Source organism: Triplophysa rosa, linkage group LG1 (genome assembly GCF_024868665.1).
Source record: "Triplophysa rosa linkage group LG1, Trosa_1v2, whole genome shotgun sequence".
In the NCBI taxonomy this organism is placed as follows: Eukaryota; Metazoa; Chordata; class Actinopteri; order Cypriniformes; family Nemacheilidae; genus Triplophysa; species Triplophysa rosa.
The window spans coordinates 10,578,427-10,599,745 of record NC_079890.1 but is presented as its reverse complement, the minus strand read 5'-3'; the positions used below and the strand labels follow the sequence as shown (position 1 = coordinate 10,599,745).

Genomic DNA, 21,319 nt, shown 5'->3' with positions numbered 1-21,319 from the left:
AACAGAACGAGAGGAGAGGGTCTTGACGTTTAGACTAAAGCGGGAACAGAACGAGAGGAGAGTCTACTCACGTGATACTTTGAGTTTCGCGCCAGAGGAGAAAACATTTATTTTAAAAACATTAATTTTAAAATAATTTAGGCTTAACTTACTTACACTAAAATAATAAGATAATATAAAAAATTGAGAAAATGTGAAAAAATGTGTTATTCATAGCTCTGGCAAAATCAATTGGCTCTATTTATTTTATTGTATGGTAGACACACGTTTTCTTATGTTCACAGTTTAAACACGTTACCTCAGTTCAGGGTGTACCGTTATTTCTGTTAATGGTAAACCTTTGGCACCCTGCGCTGCCATGCATTTCACTATTATTTTACGTCTAATTTTTTTACAGTGTAGCCTAACAACTATTTAAAACCCGTCATGATCGTCACCTTCTACCTTTTTTGTTTTAGTGCACTGCAAAGGCATTTGTTTAGATTTTCATTGCCTCAAAATCAATGTGAGATTATACTTTGTGCAAGGAAAAGAACAAAAACTCAGAAAGTTTTGGAATAATCTTCCTCTCCCCAAATTTTGTCACTACCAAAACACGTAATATATAATTTAATAAGAGGGATTATGTTTACATATTAAGATTTTCTCTAAATCCACTTTTTAAATATATTCTTTGCTATTTAAAAAAAATTCACATATAAATCAATAACAGTTACTAATGTTGTAATTTATGAGGTTTGTTGTATTTTGAATCCAATCTTTCTTTGTAAAAGGCATAAAATTGATCATACTGATTTCAAAGTTAAGGATTCATTAGTTTATACTGTATATTGAACCAAACACTATCATAACATCTTAGTTGATCATTTAATATACTTTATTTTTGACAAAACATCCCATGTTTCAGTCGTGACACACACATTTTCAGTAGTGATTGTAATGTTTTGGTAGTGATCAAAATATTTAATTTGCACAGCTGAATCAGACTTTCAACATTTTATGTTAATACAAATAACTAATATATGTTACACATACGCACATATAGCAGACACACATCTGACAGTAAATATATAACAGAAAACTTACAGCTCACATACTTTATCAATAATAAAACATAAAATGACAATGATTTGCATAACTGTACAGCATTTTGTTTATTTCCCCAAATAAAGGATTAAGAGTTCCTTTCCTCCTTACAAAAACAATTTTTGTCACTATGAAAAAACAATGATACCCAGTGATATGTTTCGGTCGTGATTGTTTGTCATGATCCCTGTCTGTGTTCCCCTGTTATTTTGGACTTTTATATTATTTCCTGTTGCGTGCCATGTTTTGTAGTCCTTTGTAGTTTTTCTTGTTAATCAGTTTCCCCAGGTGTTTCTTGTTTCCTTTGTTACCCCAGTGTATTTAAACCCTAGTGTTTCCTTTGTTTGGTGCGGGTCTTTGTTTTATGCTCGTCCAACATTGGATTGTTCTTGGTTTTCTTTATTTTATTAAAAGCTAAAACTGCGTGTGGATCTACTCTCTGCCTGGTTCTTCAAATGTAACACTGTTTCAGTAGTGACAATTTTTGAATACTTTTGAGCCTAGCTCAAAGATGCTAATCAGCACATGGTTAGCCGTTCTGAACAGATGTACACATAAAAACTAAATTTTATGGAATAACGCCCCAAAAAGTTTGCTTAATTGCAGAAAAAAGCTGTTCGGTAGTGACGTTCCTTAAAGTTACACAGATTTTCAGACTTTTGAACACATTTACTTCAAATGATAAGACAGATCTACTCACCATGTAGCTTATTAGAGAGAGGGACACAGTAATGATTCTTGATCCAAAATGTAGGGGTGTGGCTAAAATCAGTCTCAGCCAATGGACTAAAACATACACTGTTTCAGTATAGTGACATGAAAATCCGGGACACATTTTTTTACAAAGTGTAATCATGTTAAAATAAAATATAAAATATTTTTTTGAACTTCACTTTTTTAAAAACATTAAATATATATAAAAGATATTTAAAAAATGTTTTATATAATTTTCATGAATTAGAATTTGGGTTCGGGACACCCATCTCCCAATTGAAATTACCCAATAAATTATGATTTTATATATATTAAACTGACTGATATTATAAATATTTTTGTGGGATTCAATAGATAATAGAAAGATCTTAGTAAACAAGTAAGATTTGAATACTTGAATGCTTTTTAAATGTTTTTTTTTATATGGGACAGCAGTTTGCACGAATTCTGTAGAATGGCCGATATACAAAGTAAGGCAGGGTAATAGAGGCGATGATTTGCATATGTTGGCTTTCAGTTTTTCAAGTTAGGCTATCAGTCTGACTTAGAACACCATGAAGGAACAGCTGGATCAGCCTACGTTAAAGTCTACATTAAAATATTTGAAATTTTGTCACAGACACACCTAATTATTTATAATTTTATTGATGGCTTCTTTTAAAAACCCTCTCTCTATACTTTTTCTATTGTCATGGTGGCATCTTGCAGACAGCACAGTGTCTGACAGCTTCAAAGAATGTAGTGAGTTCTTCTATATGCATACAGCACCCATGGGTATTCGAGGCAGAAATCTGAGGAGGATTTGCCAGCGCTATGGAGATAAACTACGTTATGCAACACTGTATGACAGCAGTCGCAGAATTGCACTTTACTCCGCTTATACCTTCAAAAAGTCAGATGGACAGAGGAGGATGGACACACCCTGGATGTATGAACCACAGGTACATTCCATTAGTTTAATTAACTGGGTTTCATTAGGAACATTGCAAATTAAGCCTGTTTAAAATTCTATCAACATTATGTAGTTTTTACATAGTTAATGGATGCTTGTTCTTGTACCTTCCCTTCCATAGCTGGTTACTGCTGATGAAAATGGGAACGTGAGAGTGTTGCCCTCTAGTGGTGAAACAGACACACTAATTGAAGAGAGCCAGGCTCTGCTTGCCGATTATATTGATGCAGTACAGTACGAGCGTGGGCAACTTAACCCTGATCAGCACCAGGCGGACAACCAAGACAAAGCGTCTACCTACACGCTCACAAATGTGGTGCCTCTAATCACAGATCTTTTGGATGGCCCGTGGGGTGCATATACCGATATGTTGCGGCGTCGACTGAATAACTTCTGCCATGGGGTTGCTTATGTGGTGACTGGGGTGACTGTTTCAGGGTTAACAATTCAAAGAGAAAGAGAGGACCGTATAGCTGTCCCTAAGCACCTATGGTCAGCTTACTGCTGTCCACGATTTGACAGAAACTCACCCTATGATGTACGGTACATGTTTCCCACCTATGCTGCATATGCTTTGAATGCGATAGTAGGATATAGTGTTACAGAAGTGCCTTTGAAGACTTTGGAAGCTTTTTTGAAGAACCAGACAGACGTAGATAAAAGCGCTAGCATCTTTTTCAAACATTGTGTCTCAGAAAATATGCATAACTACAAGAAGAAAAGGAAATAGACTTTTGAGCTTTTTTGCCTGCGTGATGCTGTGTTGTGCTGTAACCTTATAGAATGTAAAAAAATATATAAACTGTTTGCATAAAAAGGCTTTTATATGAAGGGCTTAAATTTGGAGAAAAACATTCCTGTCAGTCAGAACAAAGCGTCCTGAGAGTCTACAATGAGCAGTGAATAAAGTCACCTATCAGATTTTCTTCTACGCTTTGTGGTTGATTTACATTCTTATCATCCTATACGGCAGAACAGACACACAAGAGATAAATTACGCTCATAAATGATATCCATAATACTACGTATACAGTGTATGTAAATCTAAAGATAATTTCTTCCATATATCATGTTATCCTCCTTCTCTCTTCTCTCTCTGTTACTTGTGCCCCATAAAATCAAACATGTCGACATAGAACCATCTTCAATTGTCTACATCACTTGTGCCACACCCCTCTCTCTGCCCCATACTTTCCTGTCAAGATCTGTCTACTGTCCTGTCAAAAATAGAGGCATTAAAGCCCAAAAAATTGCCTGGGTGGTCAGTCGTTCTTTGTAATGTTTTTGTTAGTTAGTTTGTCTTGTCTTTTGTTTCTGTGACCTAATCAGTTTCACAAGAGACAAAGTTCTTAACATAATGTCTTTTCAATATTACTTACATTTTTATCTTTTAATAAATACATTTTTGGTTTTTATATGTTTATGTATGTTATGTTAAGCACTCAGAGACCACAAAAAATGGTGCAAATAAAGCTTATTATTTTGTCTTATAATGGTGACTATTCTAAGATGCAAATATTCAATTGCATATTGAGAGAAAACATTAAAAGAAAAAGCCTTTTCACTTTAAGCATCACATTCAGAATTATTTTCAGGAAAAACCTTCTCTGTTGAAAGACGACATATGTCGGTACTCATTGGACATTATGTCATTCATGGAGATTTTCAGTTAGATGGATAATCAGCCTCGCCAAACACAGTTTTGCATGAACTTTAAACACTGCATGAGCACTTTAATGACTGGTTAATGAACACCAATCTGATCATATTCTCCTCCTACCAGTGACGCCCAAACTACAGTATCTGAGATGAAGGTATTTTAACTGGAGACAAACCAGACACAGAATAAGTAACAACCTTCTGCGAAATAATTTGTTGTATGGCCAACCTGGAAATTGCAGACAACCACTGAAAAGGGATAACATGAAGCTCACTGTGTATGACTCTTCTTTGCTTCAAGCCTTGCTGACATGTTTGATATTGAAATCACAAGCAGCAGTGGTGGAGGACTTCAACCACGTAGACCGCTGTAAGGATTTCCTTTACATGGGCACTCCACCACGAGCTTACCTCAGTTCCTCACTAAAAAAGATCTGTCAGCAATATATGGACAAGCCCCGCTTCATCTCCTTCTACGACCCCCAAAAACACATCCCAATATACTCAGCTTACACCTTCGAGAAATCAGACGGGGACAAGCGAGGAGATGTTCCCTGGATGTTTGAACCACAGGTGAGTGCATCTTAAATTCCTAATATTTATTATTGATATAAATATGGAAAAAACCTAACCACTTCCTGAAAAATAAAAAATAAATAAAATTACTGAATATAACTTCTTAATGTCCTTATTGTGCTCTAATCGTCTTAACAATGCAGTTGTTCCCCATCTTCTCTTTCTCTACACGCTTAAATCTATTTAACCCTAAACTTCATCATCTCATTTTGTACAGCTGGCAACTGAGAAGGGTAGTAGTAACATGGAGCCCTTTCCCCAGTCCTCCTTAATGCACAAAAACTTTGAAGACACACAGGCTGTGCTGGATGACTATGCTGATGTGATCCAATATGAACGTGGCCAACTGAACCCAGATGAGCATCAGGCGGACCCGATGGACAAGGCTGCCACCTATACCTTGACAAATGTGATTCCTCTGATAAGGGAGTTTAGTTTTGGGCCCTGGAGCACACAGGTAGAGCTTATCCGCAGACGACTTAACAACTATTGTCACGGAAAAGCTTATGTGATAACTGGGGTGACAACATCGGGTAACATGATCCGACGTGATAACCTAGATCGAGTGGCCATTCCAGAGTACATTTGGACAGCCTATTGCTGCACAGATTTTGATCACAATGCGCCTTATTCAGAGCGCTATAAGCTTCCCGTGTTTGGGGCTTATGGCCTTAATGATCGTGTGAACAACCATATAGTGGAAGTTCCAATTAAAAATCTAGAGAAGTTTCTCAAGGGCAAAATGGATGTGGATAAGAGCTTCCAGATCTTTTACAGTGACTGTGTGCCAGACTCGTAAGGTATCACAAACTAATCTACCTGGTTCATCACATTACATTGAAATATAAAATGTATAGTAATTGTATGCGACTGATGTTAAAAAACTATTCTTTAAAAGAAATTCAGGAGATTAAGATGCTTTCGTAAGATTGATTATGTTACATAAATGTACACCAAGCTCACATACAAACAAAGATGCTTTTAACATAGAACTAAAATAATTAAAAACTATACCAAAAGAGGTGTCTTCTGCTGAGTCACACATGCTTCATTTATTAATTTATATTGTCGTAGTTTAATATTCAAATGATTTTTTTTCTTACTTTCTTTAATTACTAGGCAAGGAAACAATAGTTGTGTGTGTGTGTGTTCATGTTTGTATATCCCGGTGGGGACCTAAACCTGAATGCACACCAACACATGGGGACTCGTGTCCCCATGGGCAAAAAAGCAAATAAATTGTACAGAACAATATTTTTTTTTAATCTAAAAATGCAAAAAGTATTCTATGATCTTTAGGTAGGGTTAGGGATAGGGGATAGAATATACAGTTTGTACAGTATAAAAAACATTACGCCTATGGACTGTCCCCACGGAGATAGTAAACCAGACGTGTGTGTGTGTGTGTGTGTGCGTGCGTGCGTGCGTGCGTGCGTGCGTGCGTGCGTGCGTGCGTGCATGCAAGTAAATTTATTTAACTTGTTTATGTATGACTGGATTAACAGGCAGAAGAGCAAACAAACGTACTTCATCATGAGTTTACATGTAAAGAAAGAAAGAACAACATTATACAGTGTCAAGAAGCAAATGTAGCCATTCGCAATGTGACTTTGTAAAAAATTCTGATTGTTAACACTCACATTATTATTGTTAACACTTTCACTTCCTAAGAGTACGAGGCAGACAAAGATTGTAGAAAGAGCACTGATCCAGGGAACCAACTGGTTTCCATGAAACCCAACCATGCTTTTGCAACGAGTTTTTATCTAAGGGACAGCCAAAGTAATGAGGGTCCATAACAAGCAGATAGCTCCCCTTTGTTCCTGTGCACACACCTAAGATACCTTTAGAGGAATTGTCCCGGTCTCCTCCCATCATAACAGGTGACCCATGAGTACAGAAGTGGTTATGAAGATCCTCTACAGCTTGCACAAGCTCCTTACCGTGCCGCACGTGAACTATGCGGCAGGGAACATCGTAAAGCTGGTCAAGAACAAGTCCTGCCTCAACCGTGCCTATCCACTCTCTGGAACCCAGGAATGAATTAGGTTTGTCCCCTATTTGTACCAAAATGTGTTGTATTTCAGAAAGATTAGGTGGGTGTCTGGGGCTCACACTGATAGACTGTAGACACAGCCACGAAGCTATGGTCTGAAGGGTTCTGTATCCACAGCCCCAACCTCTGTCGTCCTTTCCATCACAACCATAATGGTAATAGAGACACTCTCCTGTTATCACTGAGCATCTGTCACAGTCTGGTGATGGCAGATTCAGTCCGTCATGGGCATTCTTTACTAATGCATCACTCCAGGAGTTCTTGTGGACCATCAATCGAGTTTGTCGAGAAACCTGCCCACCCCAGTCTATGCCCTCGGTTTCATGACTGAGCTCCCTTTGCTTGGTGTCGTCCATAATAATACGTAAATATTAGCGACATTTAAGTACAAACATGTCAAATCAATTGATACTGTAGTAAAAATATTTAAAACAATTAATAGTCACCGTTTACATATCAAACTAAAGACCGTGGAAAGTTTACTGTTAACACTAAATAACGTCCTTCCACGAAACCCTTCCCTGTAGAATATGGGCTCGGAACGAAGAGTTCCGCTTCAAATTCCTCTCAGTTCCGCTCGAATCTCGAATCTTTTCTTATTGAAACGAAAATAAAATGTTACCACAGCATTTATTGCCATAATAACAAAAGTATGCTGGCTCTATGTGCATGTATATAAAGACTTTTAATCATGTTTGACAAGCGGTTGCAAATGTACTGTATATTCAATGAAATACATTTGTTCACAATGCTTGTTAGAGTTAATAAATAATAATACAAATAAATAATAAAACTTCTGCTCGACATTTCTGTTCCCAACAACTCCCATTTTCCATATGTGGTGTTTTAGAATGTAAAGTGACGTCAAACACTGTCCGATTCTTATCGACTTTGATGAGCAGCTAACGTTAGCCTGTGACACAAACAATCTTCACACAAATATAGCCAGTAAAACGGTGTTTTGGCTGTGTGTTTATGCTTGCCAAGTCTGCTGTTTTTCAGTTGAATCTGGCTGCTTTTAAACTGTTTTGTCACGCACATCAAAAACTCTGGGCGGGAGAGCATTTTCGGAAGACCCACGGAAAGTTTTTTTTAATTATCGTAGGTTTATGAAAATCGTGTGTAACTTGAAACGTAAGACATCAGATTTTCTCGTCGTCTCTAACACATTTGTTTATGTTAAAGACACGTTACACGCTGTATATGAATTTGGTTTAACGTTACAGTTTAATATTTAAAAATACTGTCACGTACTTGTGGCAACCAGGTGAATCCGTGTAATTTACACAGGGAATTCGTGAACAGTGCACAGCATATCGTTAGCTTTCTGTAAGTACTACAAACTGGAAACCCGACACTAGTTTTTTGGTATGACTAATCCTCGTTGTTCAATTAGCTGGAGATCTGCTGTCAGTGCACCAGCAGGGGGAGCCAATGCTTTTGGACGCATATCCCATTCAACTCTGCGGGATAAGGTCCCAGCTACATCTGACTCGAGCTATTGCAAGTTAAGCATGAATTTAGTTACAACAATTAAACGTTTGGTTTTGAAATAAATGTCAATCTCAGAATTAATATCTCAAAAACTAAAGCAAAAATCAAAGCATCACATTGTTAAATATTCCTTAAATATTTGGTGTATTGCACCCGTTTTTGTTGTTTTGTTGTGCAGCTTGTAATATACTTCTAAATAGATTATTATCATTTAAACGTTTTCAGATTGGAGGTTGCAGCTTTTTTGTTCAACAAAAATGTTTTTCCTTATGTCCAGAAGCATGCTGCACCCTTCTTTAATTTCCTTGACATGTGAAGATAAACAATATGCATGCCACTAACTATGCACAGAACACTGAAGAAGTATCACAAATCACTCTGGCAAAACGGTCTAAAGCAGGAACAAAACCCAAAATATCTCTGGACAGATTAGATGCTATTGTCAAAGAAAAGAAAACATGTAAAAATGTAAACAAATGGTTTGGTAAACTAAAGATTTCTGGCCATTATTTAGGCTTAGTCCATGCATATCGCCGTGCGAGGCACTGTATGTAGGCATAACATCACTTGTGCTATAGGAATTGTATGATGTAGTTTCTAAAAATAGCTTCTGCAAATTAATATACAGTATGAGCCTTTGGAAGGGAATGGGGCAGAAACCATTTCTAAAACAAGGTCATAGACATGACAGGTAGATAAAAGCAACACTGAAAAACAGCAGTATGTATAAAAACAAACCACAAGGTCAAAGAATAGACCACAATAAACATTGCATGATAAGGGATGCTGGCAAAATTGTAGTGTTTTGACTGAAGATGAACACTTCAGATCAGGCACAAATCTGGAGAGGGAAGGCATTCCAAAGCTAATTAAAAGTCAAGTCCCCACATGCAACAAAGTACTGTGGTCAGAATGGAAGAATACCCAATATATAGAGGTCAAGCTGTTTGTAGATGGTTATGATTCAAGCTGTACCAATAACTGTAGGTAAGTGGAAGCTGGCATTATCATCCAGTGCTAAATGTGCAATTTAAATAGAGATTGTATCAGACTCTTTCTTTTTGATGCTTTTTTACATTTAATTGACAAATATGTACAGTGGTAAAATAACTAAAAATAGTATGAGATTCAGGAATATCAACGATATTCAGAAATTACTATTTAGTGGTAGAGTGATCCAACCAGGACTAAATGGCATCGTAAATCACTCTTGCCTGCAGTTATTTAATGCTTAATATTTAATGTGTAAATTGTACTATACTGCACTTTTAGTATTTTTGTATGTATTTTTATATCTTATGTATTTTATGTGCTGGATAGATGTTGTTTGTGTGTTAAGAATGAATGTGGCTGCTGATGATGTAACAATTTCAATTTCCTGTGAAGGCCCAATAAAGTAGATAATAATAATATTAACTGACCTATTAGTTGATCAAGTTATTACCAAAACGTGGCCTGAAAATGTTGGTGCCAAAATCTAACGAAGCTTATCGTTGTAACATTTTTGTTTTTGTGTATTACGAACATTTATGTAATATTATGTAAGGTACTTGTAACTGCATTATTGGCTTGTCTGTTAGCTTTAGTCGTTGTTTGGGTACTGTTGTGTTAATTTAAGAAATGACACCAGGATTTATTTTTGTCCGTTGGCTGGCTGGCTGTCATTCATTCTCTGAATGGTTTAACTGTGAATTTGGCATAGTGACATGATTAGCATGCATCTGCTATTTAAGTTTGTACAACAGCCAGAATTAGCAGTACTAATTTAATAGTATAATAACTGTGCCAGTAGTACCATATTACAAACAAGTTCATCAACCAGTGTTTGTTGGTTAAGAAAAATGTATTCTACTGTAACTTTATGGTCAGTGTTATTATCTAATTCTCTTATTTACACTTATTTAGAATGAGCATTTTGGTCCAGTGGCTGTTTAGCAATTAAAACATCATCACTGCATTACTAGTTTTGTTGTACTACTACATGATTTTGCTAATTATTTATGCATCAGAGAAGGAAAATCATTAAGATAATGGAGGATGTGCGGCTTGTGCAATTAAATGTAAGTATTGAATGCAAATTCAATTACTTCAATTAAATGATTCACCTTCCAAAGCTGCATTCACTTGAGCCAAATATCATTTCCGTTTGTTTCCTGGCTTTTGAGGAAAGCAAAAGTCAAAGCTGGAAATATCTTCTATTAAAATCCCTACACCTCCTGAAGAGCTGTGTTATATTTATCGCTGAAGATGAAGTGGAGGACAGCTGGGTTCAGAGCAAGAGGTCTTCCTGAAACAATCAGTCAGACATGGAGTTGTTTAAAGCAATAGAGCCCCCAGCAGGTTAGGAGAAGCCTGCCAAAAAATCTCGTAAAGCTGCATGTTTGCTCTTTTGGTCAGCGGACTCATCACAAAGCAGCTTCACCTTTTGACATACTTTTGACAACAATACAATTAACATAACAATGTCTTTGTGGTGGTGCAAGGCACTAAAGATGTGCTTTTGGTTAGGAAAAATAAGATTTAAAAATAAGACAATTTAGAGACATTTTTGTATTGTTAGACTCTTTTCAAATGATTTAAAACGTTATAGCTGATACAGTATTATAATGTATTGTCAGCCCTTGCATAAGAATGTGTTGCACAGTTTTTGCTCATTGAGCACTATATGCAGATAAAATACTGCAGTAAAAAGTAAAAAAAAACGTTCACTTTTTTTGGGTGTACAGAACATGTTTGCCCACAACATGAAAAAGACAACAATTACCTTTTCAGTAAATATTTGCTAAGTTAATTGCATGTTTAACTTTTGGGTTGTAAAAAAAATCAATGGAATATGAAAACAGACCTCTTACTGCAGAGTTCGTCTTAACAAAGAAATGGCTATACCCAAAGATCCTGTGTTTATTAATTCTGAATGCTTCTTATTCTAAAACAATAACTTCCGACAGGCCACCTTATTGGCTCCGACCTCCCCGTCTCCCATTCTTTCATATAAGTTTCCTGTCTTGTGGCGCGCCACTGAAGCTGAAACAAGGAGCCTTATCTGGCTCTCTTCCCATTCAGGAATCAAGACAGTGGACGTATAGTCATTCTCTATTTACTATGCAGGTCTTCCTCTTATTCTCACTCACTCCTCCTCACTCTCTTTCTCTACATCACCAACTCCTGGCTGTCTTTGTTTATTATAAGTGGTGGGGGGTGTCCTTGGGTCTCACTTCCACTCATAACCCCCCTCTCATTTTGAATCATCCCAATTTCAGTGACAGGGTCCAAGCTTCGGAGTCACTATGCCGAGACGCCCCCGCCCTTGCCCCCCTTCCCAGCCATGACACATGTTCCACAGCACGTACCTTGTCTCTCCCTGCTCTCAGTTTGGCTCAGGGAGAGAGCAAACAGTAGTTTGATCAAACAAGAAAACAAACGATTCGGATAGGCTTAAAGTCATAAAAACAAACGGGGAATGTAGGCAATACAAAACGTGTCTATGTGTGTGCAAACACAGTATTAATCCAATTTTTACTAAAACAGAGGATATAATATATAGAAATATCTAAATTGCTTTTGTAGTTCAGTAAACTACAGGGCCATGCGAGCAAACAAGTGACACTAAGCTAGTGTTATTCAAACGTTTTCTCTTATGAACCCCCACAGCCCAATTATCAAAGATTACGTAACCTCTTTCATCCAGAACAAAACTGCTCATGTGTTCATTTTATCCCATACTAGACATCATTTACCATTAGTAAAAAGAATATTAAAGTCACTTTTAAATAAATAAAATGATAATATACCTCAGGGACTTACATAAGTTTGGAAATCTATAGAAATATATATTGTACAACTGTTTCCCAACCAAATCTTTTTCCTTCCATCATGTGTGCCTAGTAATAATAGATCAATAGAGATTTCACAGAGGCATTTCTATATTATCTTTCTTTAAAGATCTTTAAAATCAAGTTTCTTCAAAATCACACTTATTGGTCTTAAAACTAACTTATTTTTCTCTCAATATTTATTGCACACCATATTGCTTTGTGTATAGAGACGATACATACGAAATTATTCACCACAATATAATTAATATTCTGGCAAAATCAATAGCCTAAATAATTCTAGCACGTACTTTAGACAAATTCATAGAGAATTCTTTTAAATGACTTCTAGATGGATATATAGATAATCTTTATTGATCCATGGGGGTAAAATGATAAATCTAGGAGCTTTGAACTCTGCAAATGTTTTACCTCTGCTCTTGTTTTACCAGTAACCAGTAAGTTGCCCTGGATAAACTCACAGAATCTTGGTTGATTATATTGATGACAACATTTTAAGCATGATATAGTAGTTCTATTTATATTTTGCCTTCCTGCTTCCAACTTATTTTGTATTACACAAAACTGTTTCCATTTTTAAGCAAAAAAAACCTAATAAAAAGCCTTACTGTGATCAGGGCCGGATTAAGAACACATTGGGCCCTGGGGCTATAGCGAACCCAAGGGCCCCCTTCATTTTATTGCCATGCCACGGTGTCTTCTGCAGTGTTTATTACATTTTATTGCTACTATTATTATTTTTCATTTTCTAATTATTGCATCTAATTTTCTACCGTTTTAATTTAATTTTACATTTATTTCTTATATTTACTTTTCTAAATATTTCATACTAATTTAATTTTACATTTAATTTCTATTTTATATAAGCACAAGTTAATGTTCTCAAAAAGTTCTCAAACACTTTTCAGTCTTTAATGCTAAATTCTAAATTAAATACAGAAGAATTTTCTTTAAAGCTACAAAACACATTGAATTCCTCTTTTCCTTTGTTCTTTGGTTAACATAGTGACAGGAGTCACAGCAGCAGGTTTAAGAATGCGGCCCCTTTAAGAGCTGCCCCGTTGCGTTTTGCCGCGTCCCCCAGCTAGAAGCTGTCTATCTACACTGAACGCGTCAAAGCAACTGTTTCAAACCGCGCTTAAGTGGTTTAAAAGCATTTACATGAATAAGAGCGTGATTATATAATGTAACGCTAGACAAAGGATGACAAAACAAACGGATTCTGCGGTAATAGCGTTAAATATTTTTCCTTAAAAAACATTAATTGCATGCTTCAACGCGTTAACATTGAAAACCCTACTAATTTGCTATTATTGTAGAAAATGATCTTATATTTAAATTCTATTTTCTATAAGCACAAGTTTGCAAAGCCTACTAAACTTTTTAGGCTATTAAAAAAACATTAATATTAACTCCAGATATGAACTTCAAACAAACAGGTTTCCAAAATCAGCAAAAATATTTGCAATCACTTAATGAGTATTTTACAATAAATACTTTAAATAGGGTCTCAACGTTAAAAAGTCTTCTTTCGAACTTTAGCTGAGCACAAACCCTTAATGATATTGTTAAAATCCATGCTTTTAACCATGTGACATGTCGCATTCCGGGAAAATCTGTGTAAAATGGCTCATGTCGTTCTTGTCGCACTGATGACCGCAAACGAGACTTAATAAAAGATAACTTTGAGAAGGAGTTAGAAGGCTTTCTAACTGGTTGTTTATAAGAACAATAACCTACTGCTCCTGCTAACTCACCTTCAACATGTAAAGCACGTTGATCTGTGACGGTGGGTGATGCTAAATGTGTATTGCCTCTGCACCCAGGAATTTCCTCGGGCATGAATGTTTTGTCCCAGAGGGAATTGAAGTAGTTGGTTAGTTTTTAAATTTAGCTGTAAGATTAACCTCACGTTTTTCCCTTTCAGCCTTATTTCTCCTTTTTGCGCACAACTATCACTTTTTTGAACACCAACGAGCCAAACGGAATTCTCGACATGCCAAAGCATAACGCAAAGAGTCGTTTCCTGACGTAATGGCGCAAACTGTAAAGTGATTTTGATTGGATCGTGAATTATATCAGTCAGGAACATTTTCCAATACATTCTTGTTATTTTATAATCAATCACCTATATGAATTGTCAATCAATGATGTAAGGACAGCTCCCATTTCCTCCAGCCAATCAAGGGCCCCCTCCTTCCGCGGGCCCTGGGGCTTCAGCCCCACCTAGCCCTTGTGTTAATCCGGCCCTGACTATGATCTATTCTTGTTAACTTCAAACACCATATAACAATGTCCAAAGACTTTTAACTTCAGGCTTGAGTTTAAACATCAGTAAAATATCAGTCTATGCACAAGTTTTATATTTTAAAATAGGCAAATAAACATGCGTTATGGATGTGACAAAAAAGGACATGGTTTTTGGGAGATGACAAACTTTGTAGGATTTCTGTGAATTAAAATGTACAAACCTGAAGCAATTATACCCAAAAAATGAAGGAGGGATGGTTCTTCATGGACATAACATTTTTACTTTATTTTGATTTACATGTGTCCATTTATGAGGAATATGTACCGTTATGGATCTGACACAACTGAAAATGGCACTTAGCTGACTATGAAAATGCACTAAAATTAAAACAAATGCTTTAAAAAATTGAAGATAGACCTCACATGGTTATTTCAACCACCAAATGTTAATATCTGTGCTGTTAGTATGGTAAAAAAAACCTTTGGTTAAAACTTTATTTTTCACGGAATTGCCCAGCTGTTTATATGTCATTGTGTTGTAATTGTCAGTATAAGATCAACAATATCTTATCTAACTTTTGTTTAGAACTCCATTACAAAATCATCTTTACTTTTAACGTAATTTGAGGCTTTTTCATTTTGTTGTCAGTTTAACATCTGTAAACTCAAGTTCTGTAAACTCGCATCAAGTTTTCAATCTGTCATTCTTGTTTTCATTCTTGGCATTAAAACACCACAAGCTACTCCAACGTTCTAGAATGGCACCAGTATAATGTTAAAGTAATAGTTCACCCAAAAATGAACATTTTGTGATCATTTACTCACCCTCTTGTCATTTCAAACCTGTATGACTTCCTTTCTTCTGCAGAACACAAAATAAGATATTTTGAAGAAAGTTGGAACAAACAGTGCCAGCACCCATTCACTTCTATTGTGGACACAAAACCAATGCAAGTAAATGTGTGCCATTAACAAAATTCTTCAACATATTTTCTTTTGTGTTCTGTAGAAAAAAGAAAGTCATAAAGGTTTGAAATGACAAGAGGTTGAGTAAAAGATGACAGAATTTAAATTTTGGGGGGAACCACTCTAAATATTTAGATTTTACTATGTTTAAATGTAGTAAGTATTATTTTATTTCATTATATTACACCTCTTATTTGGAAGTAGGCCTATGCCATGTGAAAATTCACTCTCAATTGTAGAAAAATTACTTTAAGAGAAAAGTAAACCTTTTTAGGACACTGTAGGCTACTTCTGTGGGCTACATGGAGAGATTATGTGAGTAACAATGAAAGACCAAATCCTTCCAAAACAGGAAGTTGATCAGATAACTATCACTGTTATATTTAATTTTTTCAAAGTCATGGATTGTGAAAATAAATAGTATACGGAACAGATGAGTGTGTTGACAATACCTTAAAAAGCTTCTGTTGCAATTAATTGGCCATAGACGTCAAAACGGAGAGGATCCTGTAGAAACTGGATTCTGAGATGCAGATACCCAGTGAGTAAAGTATATGACCTCGGGCTTTTTTCACGTGGGTGATGTCTCATTGATAAAAGGTCTACCCTCCACCTCTCACCGTGGTATTAGAGAGAGCGTTCCAGCATTTCTGCTTAAATTGCGAGTACATTTAGCCTAAATTCATAGAAAGCTTGCCAATAGGGTGATGCAAAGACTGCTGGGTCGCTGTACGTGTCTCCTAGTAAAGGACGATGTCATTGAACTTGCTCGCGTGCGAGGCTCGCTGAGAGCACTTGGAAGCGGCGCGCAGGGCTGGATGCGTCTGTGTTTCAGTCTATCGATGTCTTTTCTACAATCAGCTGAGCTGTCTTTGCACGATATTTGTCCTTTTTAATCATGTGTTTGAAAAATGCCAAGCTGTTTTGCGAATGTTTCACAGTTCAGGTAAGATTTCTTTAGAATTTGCTTATTTTTTGAGTTTGTAACATTTCATTAAAAGCGCTGTTATGAAATATTTTAACCACTGACAATAAAGTTCTTACCAGTGCTAATGTGCGGTTTTTGATACATTTTTGATCAATACTTTTTCATCGTTTAAGTTAAAAGCTAAACTTTAAGATAAACCCTTTAGTATTAAACTTTTTAGTAGATTTTGATATATCTGCTGTTGTACAAATTAATTGGTTTGTTTACTGGTAGACTAATATTATTTTGACATTGATAAAGTTAGCAGGAGGGTACGTGTCTTGCTGTAGTGAAGACTGAGCATTAAATCAACATATCGTTCTTTAAAGATGTTTTGCGTATAAGAGAAAAAAAACAAGAGATTGCATTTGCATTTGTTTAGGACTTTCCCACTCAGGATCTGGCAGCATTTTAAGCATGAGCTTGTACATTATAAGTGGAGCTGACTCACATAATGTAAAAATTGCTGCATCATGAAAACTTTACAATAGACCAGCAAATTGTTTCTGAAAGCATGACAGTGACTTTGCAGAAAGAACTCTGCTGACTATAAATAGCCTCTGAAGAAAGAATGATATGTTTTTATTTTACTTTACCACATCATAGAAGAAAGTAATAGTGGGATTGTACTGTAAGTGATCAAGTTTTATCTCTATTTTATAAATCATCTTTGTTTTGGTAAAATTTTGATTGATTTTCATTGTCAAAGTCCATGTTACGAACAATAAAAAAACAATTTTACATGCTGTATGGATTTTTGTAGGTGTTGAAATACATAATAACATTAGGTCAAGGTCCTTTGTTTAACCAAGGATTTGCTATTGTGTCAGTGCCCTCTTTTGCAAGGCAGAAAATAGACTAGTTGCTGGCATTTAGTTTTGGCACTTACCCTGTTACCTTTAACATTGGCTAAGATCCTAACTTCAAGTCCTTAAACTTCAAGCCAAGCATGTGGTTGACTGTGCCCTCTGCTGAGCAGTGAGGCTGGTCCGGGACAGTCTTATCCCCTCTTGCTGTTTCAACCACTTTCTCATTCAGTGACAGGGTCAAGTGTGTTTGTGTAAGGATATAGAGAGTTATCACATTCTTCTTCAAATGGGTTTCATTTTTAAAGTGGATTCTTTTCAAATTAACCCTTTGTGTCCAACTGTATTTTTGAAATAAGGAGAAATTAAATTAGGACATTTAAGTAGCTTTTATAAACATGCTTAAAAATTACTGGTGTGCGTCTTGAGACAAATCAATGGCAGCTCAAATGTGCATTTTAGTCTGGGACTAGGCGTAAGCCTTGTCTGTGAAACTGGGGGAATACGAATGAGATACAGGAGCTGGCAAAAGAAAACAAAGCACTGTTTATAGAGATAATAAAGATCCATATGTTCAGGTGCATGAGGCCATACTTTCATATAACTGCCGGCATTCAATTATGTAACAGTGAAATGCAAGAGGCTTGGTCACACAAAATATAAGTCAAGTTCCAGGAATAGCTGCAAGGGTTACATGGCGGACGTGCATTTTGTAGCATTCAGGCACAGTCTGTGTCTCTAGCAGTTGTTGGTTTTTGGATGGGTCACAGTGTCAACAGAACTTGCCTTCATTACATTTGAGATTTGTGAAACTAGGGTCAACTAATAAAAGACAAAGACCCACATGCACTTTTGTCTCAGAGGGTTGTAAAATCTAAATTTTCACCCAACCTTGTAATCCTTCATGATGCTCATCATCACTCAACGTGTAGTGATGCTCAGGCAAGGCATTAACCACTGTGAGATTGAGTTGCCCCAATATTGGTTTTGCTGCACTCCACACCGGTGTATCCTGTTAGGATGGCCAAAAAGATGATTTGCCTCAGCGTTCTAACAGTGCTTGTTAATGTCAAAAATGACTCTAAAATCGCCAAATAAAATCAAAGAAGGTGGGATTTACTGTTAAAAGTCAAGTGGCTTAGAAGCTAAAACATAATTTTTATCAACTGTTTTATGATAGAAAAAACAGTAACAGAACTTTAGAATAAAATCAATTGTGCACCCATCAATTTTCAAGACGTGGTTGCAGCCTTGTGCTCAGGATTACCTTAGGACAAGAAAAGCACACGTAGCCTGGGTACTGGACATTTCCAGAGGGTGCCTGCTTCTGCTGAAAGAGTTCATTCAGAATTTTCCTAGAAAGAATTAAATACAAGATGTTCACATGACTATAGCTACATAGGATAAATATGACAATATTGATGATGAACGCCATAGCTTAAGCACAGAATAAGAAAGTAACATGAGAAGATTACTCAGTTTGTTGCCACTGCAAATATGTATTTTTATCACTGCAATTTTGCTTTGACACATGCATTAACTTTCACACATGCATGTGATAGAGGATTAGAGATTGCAGACCAGACGCACACAAACACTTTCTTTGTGTAATCTGTTTGTTCATTACAGGTAGACAGAGGATCCATTGTTTGGAAAGTTCTGTTCTTATTGTTTGCTTGTCATGCATGATGTTTTTTTTGCATGACAATTGACAAATATAGATGTTGAAAAAAACGTTTATGTATATTTCATGCAAATCGTAACTTTTGACAGATTTTAAAGTTTGTTATTTGATAAAGTTTACTATAAAAGAAAATGATGTCTGTCATCATTTAATCGTCCTCTTTTTCTTCTGCAGAACACATATGATGTTATGTAAAATCACAAATATAAGCCTAACATTTGAAAAGATATTTATTTTATATGGTCTGTTTATTTCAGGACTCTTTGTCTTACTGCTGATGGTGCTGGAGTGGACCCATCCAGGCCTATCCTCCCCATTACGCCCCATCTGTGACCTTCGCGTCCTGGACCATTTCATCAAGGAGGCCTGGGATGCAGAGGCTGCCATGGTGAGACATGCACACAATGACTAAGGTTGTGATCTCTAAATACATACACACTTATTTATAGAATCCTTACCTTGTCATCTTTCTGTCTCTTTATCTCAGAGAGCTTGTAACGATGACTGCACCATTGCAACAAACCTCACTGTTCCTCTGACACGAGTTGATTTTGAGGTGTGGGAAGCAATGAATGTAAGTTTTCTATGCATGATCAAAAGTAAAATGTTAAATGCAAATGGTGCCAAATAGAGTTTTTAATGCAAAAATTAAAATTTAGTAGAATTCTGTGCTCTTGAGGGTCACAAGGATCATGAAATTAATGATACTAATTGACCTAATCACATGCTTTTTATGAAACTTAAAGGACAGATTAAAATCACATGCTGCCTAATTTTAAAGGGTCAGCAAAATCATAGCAAATGTAACTGATTCAATTAGGCACTGTTAACAGTCTACTTTGTGTATAACAGAAAGTGCATTTTTATTAATACTTGTCTGTCACTTCAGATACTGGAGCAAGCTCAGGAGGTCCAGTCAGGCCTGAATGTGCTGAATGAGGCCATCGGCTCACTAAAGGCATACAACCAAACTGACGTGATACACTCCCACATAGATTCCAGTGTTAGTAACATTGCCAGCATCAGACAGGTGTTGCGAAGTCTCAGCATACCGGTAAATCATCCATTAAGCATATACGAAACTGGAACAGGACACATGCATGTTGTGCTAAAATGCAGTGTACTGTCTTATACATAGCTTTAGAAATATGGTTGTTTAAAAATAGAAAGCAGTGGCGAATGCGACTTAGATATACGTATGTTATAGAATGGTGACTAATGATTTGTGTGGTATAGTAATAACATTTAAACAGTATGAGCATTGAAACAAGCTTTCCCTTTCTCTCTGTTTCTCAGGAATATGTGTCTTCAAGCAGTGAAGATGAGGGCCCGGAGATGCAGAAAGTGTCCTCAATTTCAGAGCTGTTTCGGGTACACATTAATTTTCTGCGAGGGAAAGTGCGCCTCCTGTTTGCCAATGCACCTGTCTGTCATCAGGGTGTCAGCTGATAGAAACTCCAGGACAAGGGTCAAAGTAGTTGGAGCTCCTCATATGGACATGGACTATTACAGAGATTAATTTTTGCAGAAGAACAGAGTCACAAAGGATATGTTGTCAGAGTTTGAAGAAATGACCAGGACTTGTAGCACTTTGTGAAAAGAGATTTTTTAATATTTACTGTAAAGGGAAAAGGAAGGAGACAAACCTCTTACTCATCACACACCACATCCCCCAGAATGCCTTATGATTAAGGCGGTCTACTCTATGTGTGTTGAGCATTCACACGCCCACCTGCATTAACTGAAAAAATCAAACGAAAGGAATCAAACACTTGCCAGAAATCACTCCTCTTACCCCATATGACTGATGGCACTTGTCACCCAGCTCAACTAAGAAGATTTATCCCGGACTCTTTACATGTGTTTTGTATCACTTTTGAAATTGTCATTATTTATATGATATATTTCTTAGAGCTGGAATCACTGGCTTTTGCAAATTCTTCTCTGAAGACATTCATGTGAAGACACCTTTTTCTCCATGTACTGCTGCCTCAAGCACCTCCAAACATTGAACTGTTCATAGAGAACACTATTTATCAATATTAATTATGCACTGTGGGTTTTATAATAATGTCAGTGTATGAAATGTATGTTGTGTGGTTCTTTTAAGAATGCTGCTGGGAATGTTTAAAGTGTGGGAAGTTGTAAAACGGGGAATTGTTACAGGTCATTTGGGGTGGAAAGGAAGAAGGACTGGATTGCTGCTTTTGTTGGGAATTGGAAAATTTCGTGAGAGCTGATGGGGCTCTGCGTTAGTTATCGCTGCTCACGTCTGA

General features: G+C 36.5%; 3 protein-coding genes across 4 annotated transcripts; 2 read left to right on the top strand and 1 right to left on the bottom strand.

The window, feature by feature from the left end:
- Positions 1-4,608: 4,608 nt before the first annotated feature.
- LOC130557329 (endonuclease domain-containing 1 protein-like) lies at positions 4,609-5,855 on the top strand. The gene is made up of 2 exons (XM_057339007.1): positions 4,609-4,984; positions 5,205-5,855. Exons 1-2 carry the CDS (start codon positions 4,676-4,678, stop codon positions 5,784-5,786), a joined length of 891 nt encoding a protein of 296 aa, XP_057194990.1. The 5' UTR covers positions 4,609-4,675; the 3' UTR covers positions 5,787-5,855.
- Positions 5,856-6,003: 148 nt separating this feature from the next.
- Positions 6,004-7,561, bottom strand: ufsp1 (UFM1-specific peptidase 1 (non-functional)). The gene has a single exon (XM_057339021.1). It carries the CDS (start codon positions 7,397-7,399, stop codon positions 6,647-6,649), a length of 753 nt encoding a protein of 250 aa, XP_057195004.1. The 5' UTR covers positions 7,400-7,561; the 3' UTR covers positions 6,004-6,646.
- An 8,468-nt stretch (positions 7,562-16,029) lies between these two features.
- On the top strand, positions 16,030-21,058 carry epoa (erythropoietin a). 2 transcript variants are annotated; one of them, XM_057340961.1, is made up of 5 exons: positions 16,030-16,127; positions 19,301-19,431; positions 19,531-19,617; positions 19,933-20,097; positions 20,340-21,058. In XM_057340961.1, exons 1-5 carry the CDS (start codon positions 16,115-16,117, stop codon positions 20,490-20,492), a joined length of 549 nt encoding a protein of 182 aa, XP_057196944.1. In that variant the 5' UTR covers positions 16,030-16,114; the 3' UTR covers positions 20,493-21,058. The 2 variants fall into 2 exon arrangements, with proteins under 2 accessions (XP_057196944.1, XP_057196936.1); XM_057340953.1 differs by lacking the exon at positions 16,030-16,127 and adding an exon at positions 16,389-16,532.
- The last annotated feature ends 261 nt before the right edge of the window (positions 21,059-21,319 follow it).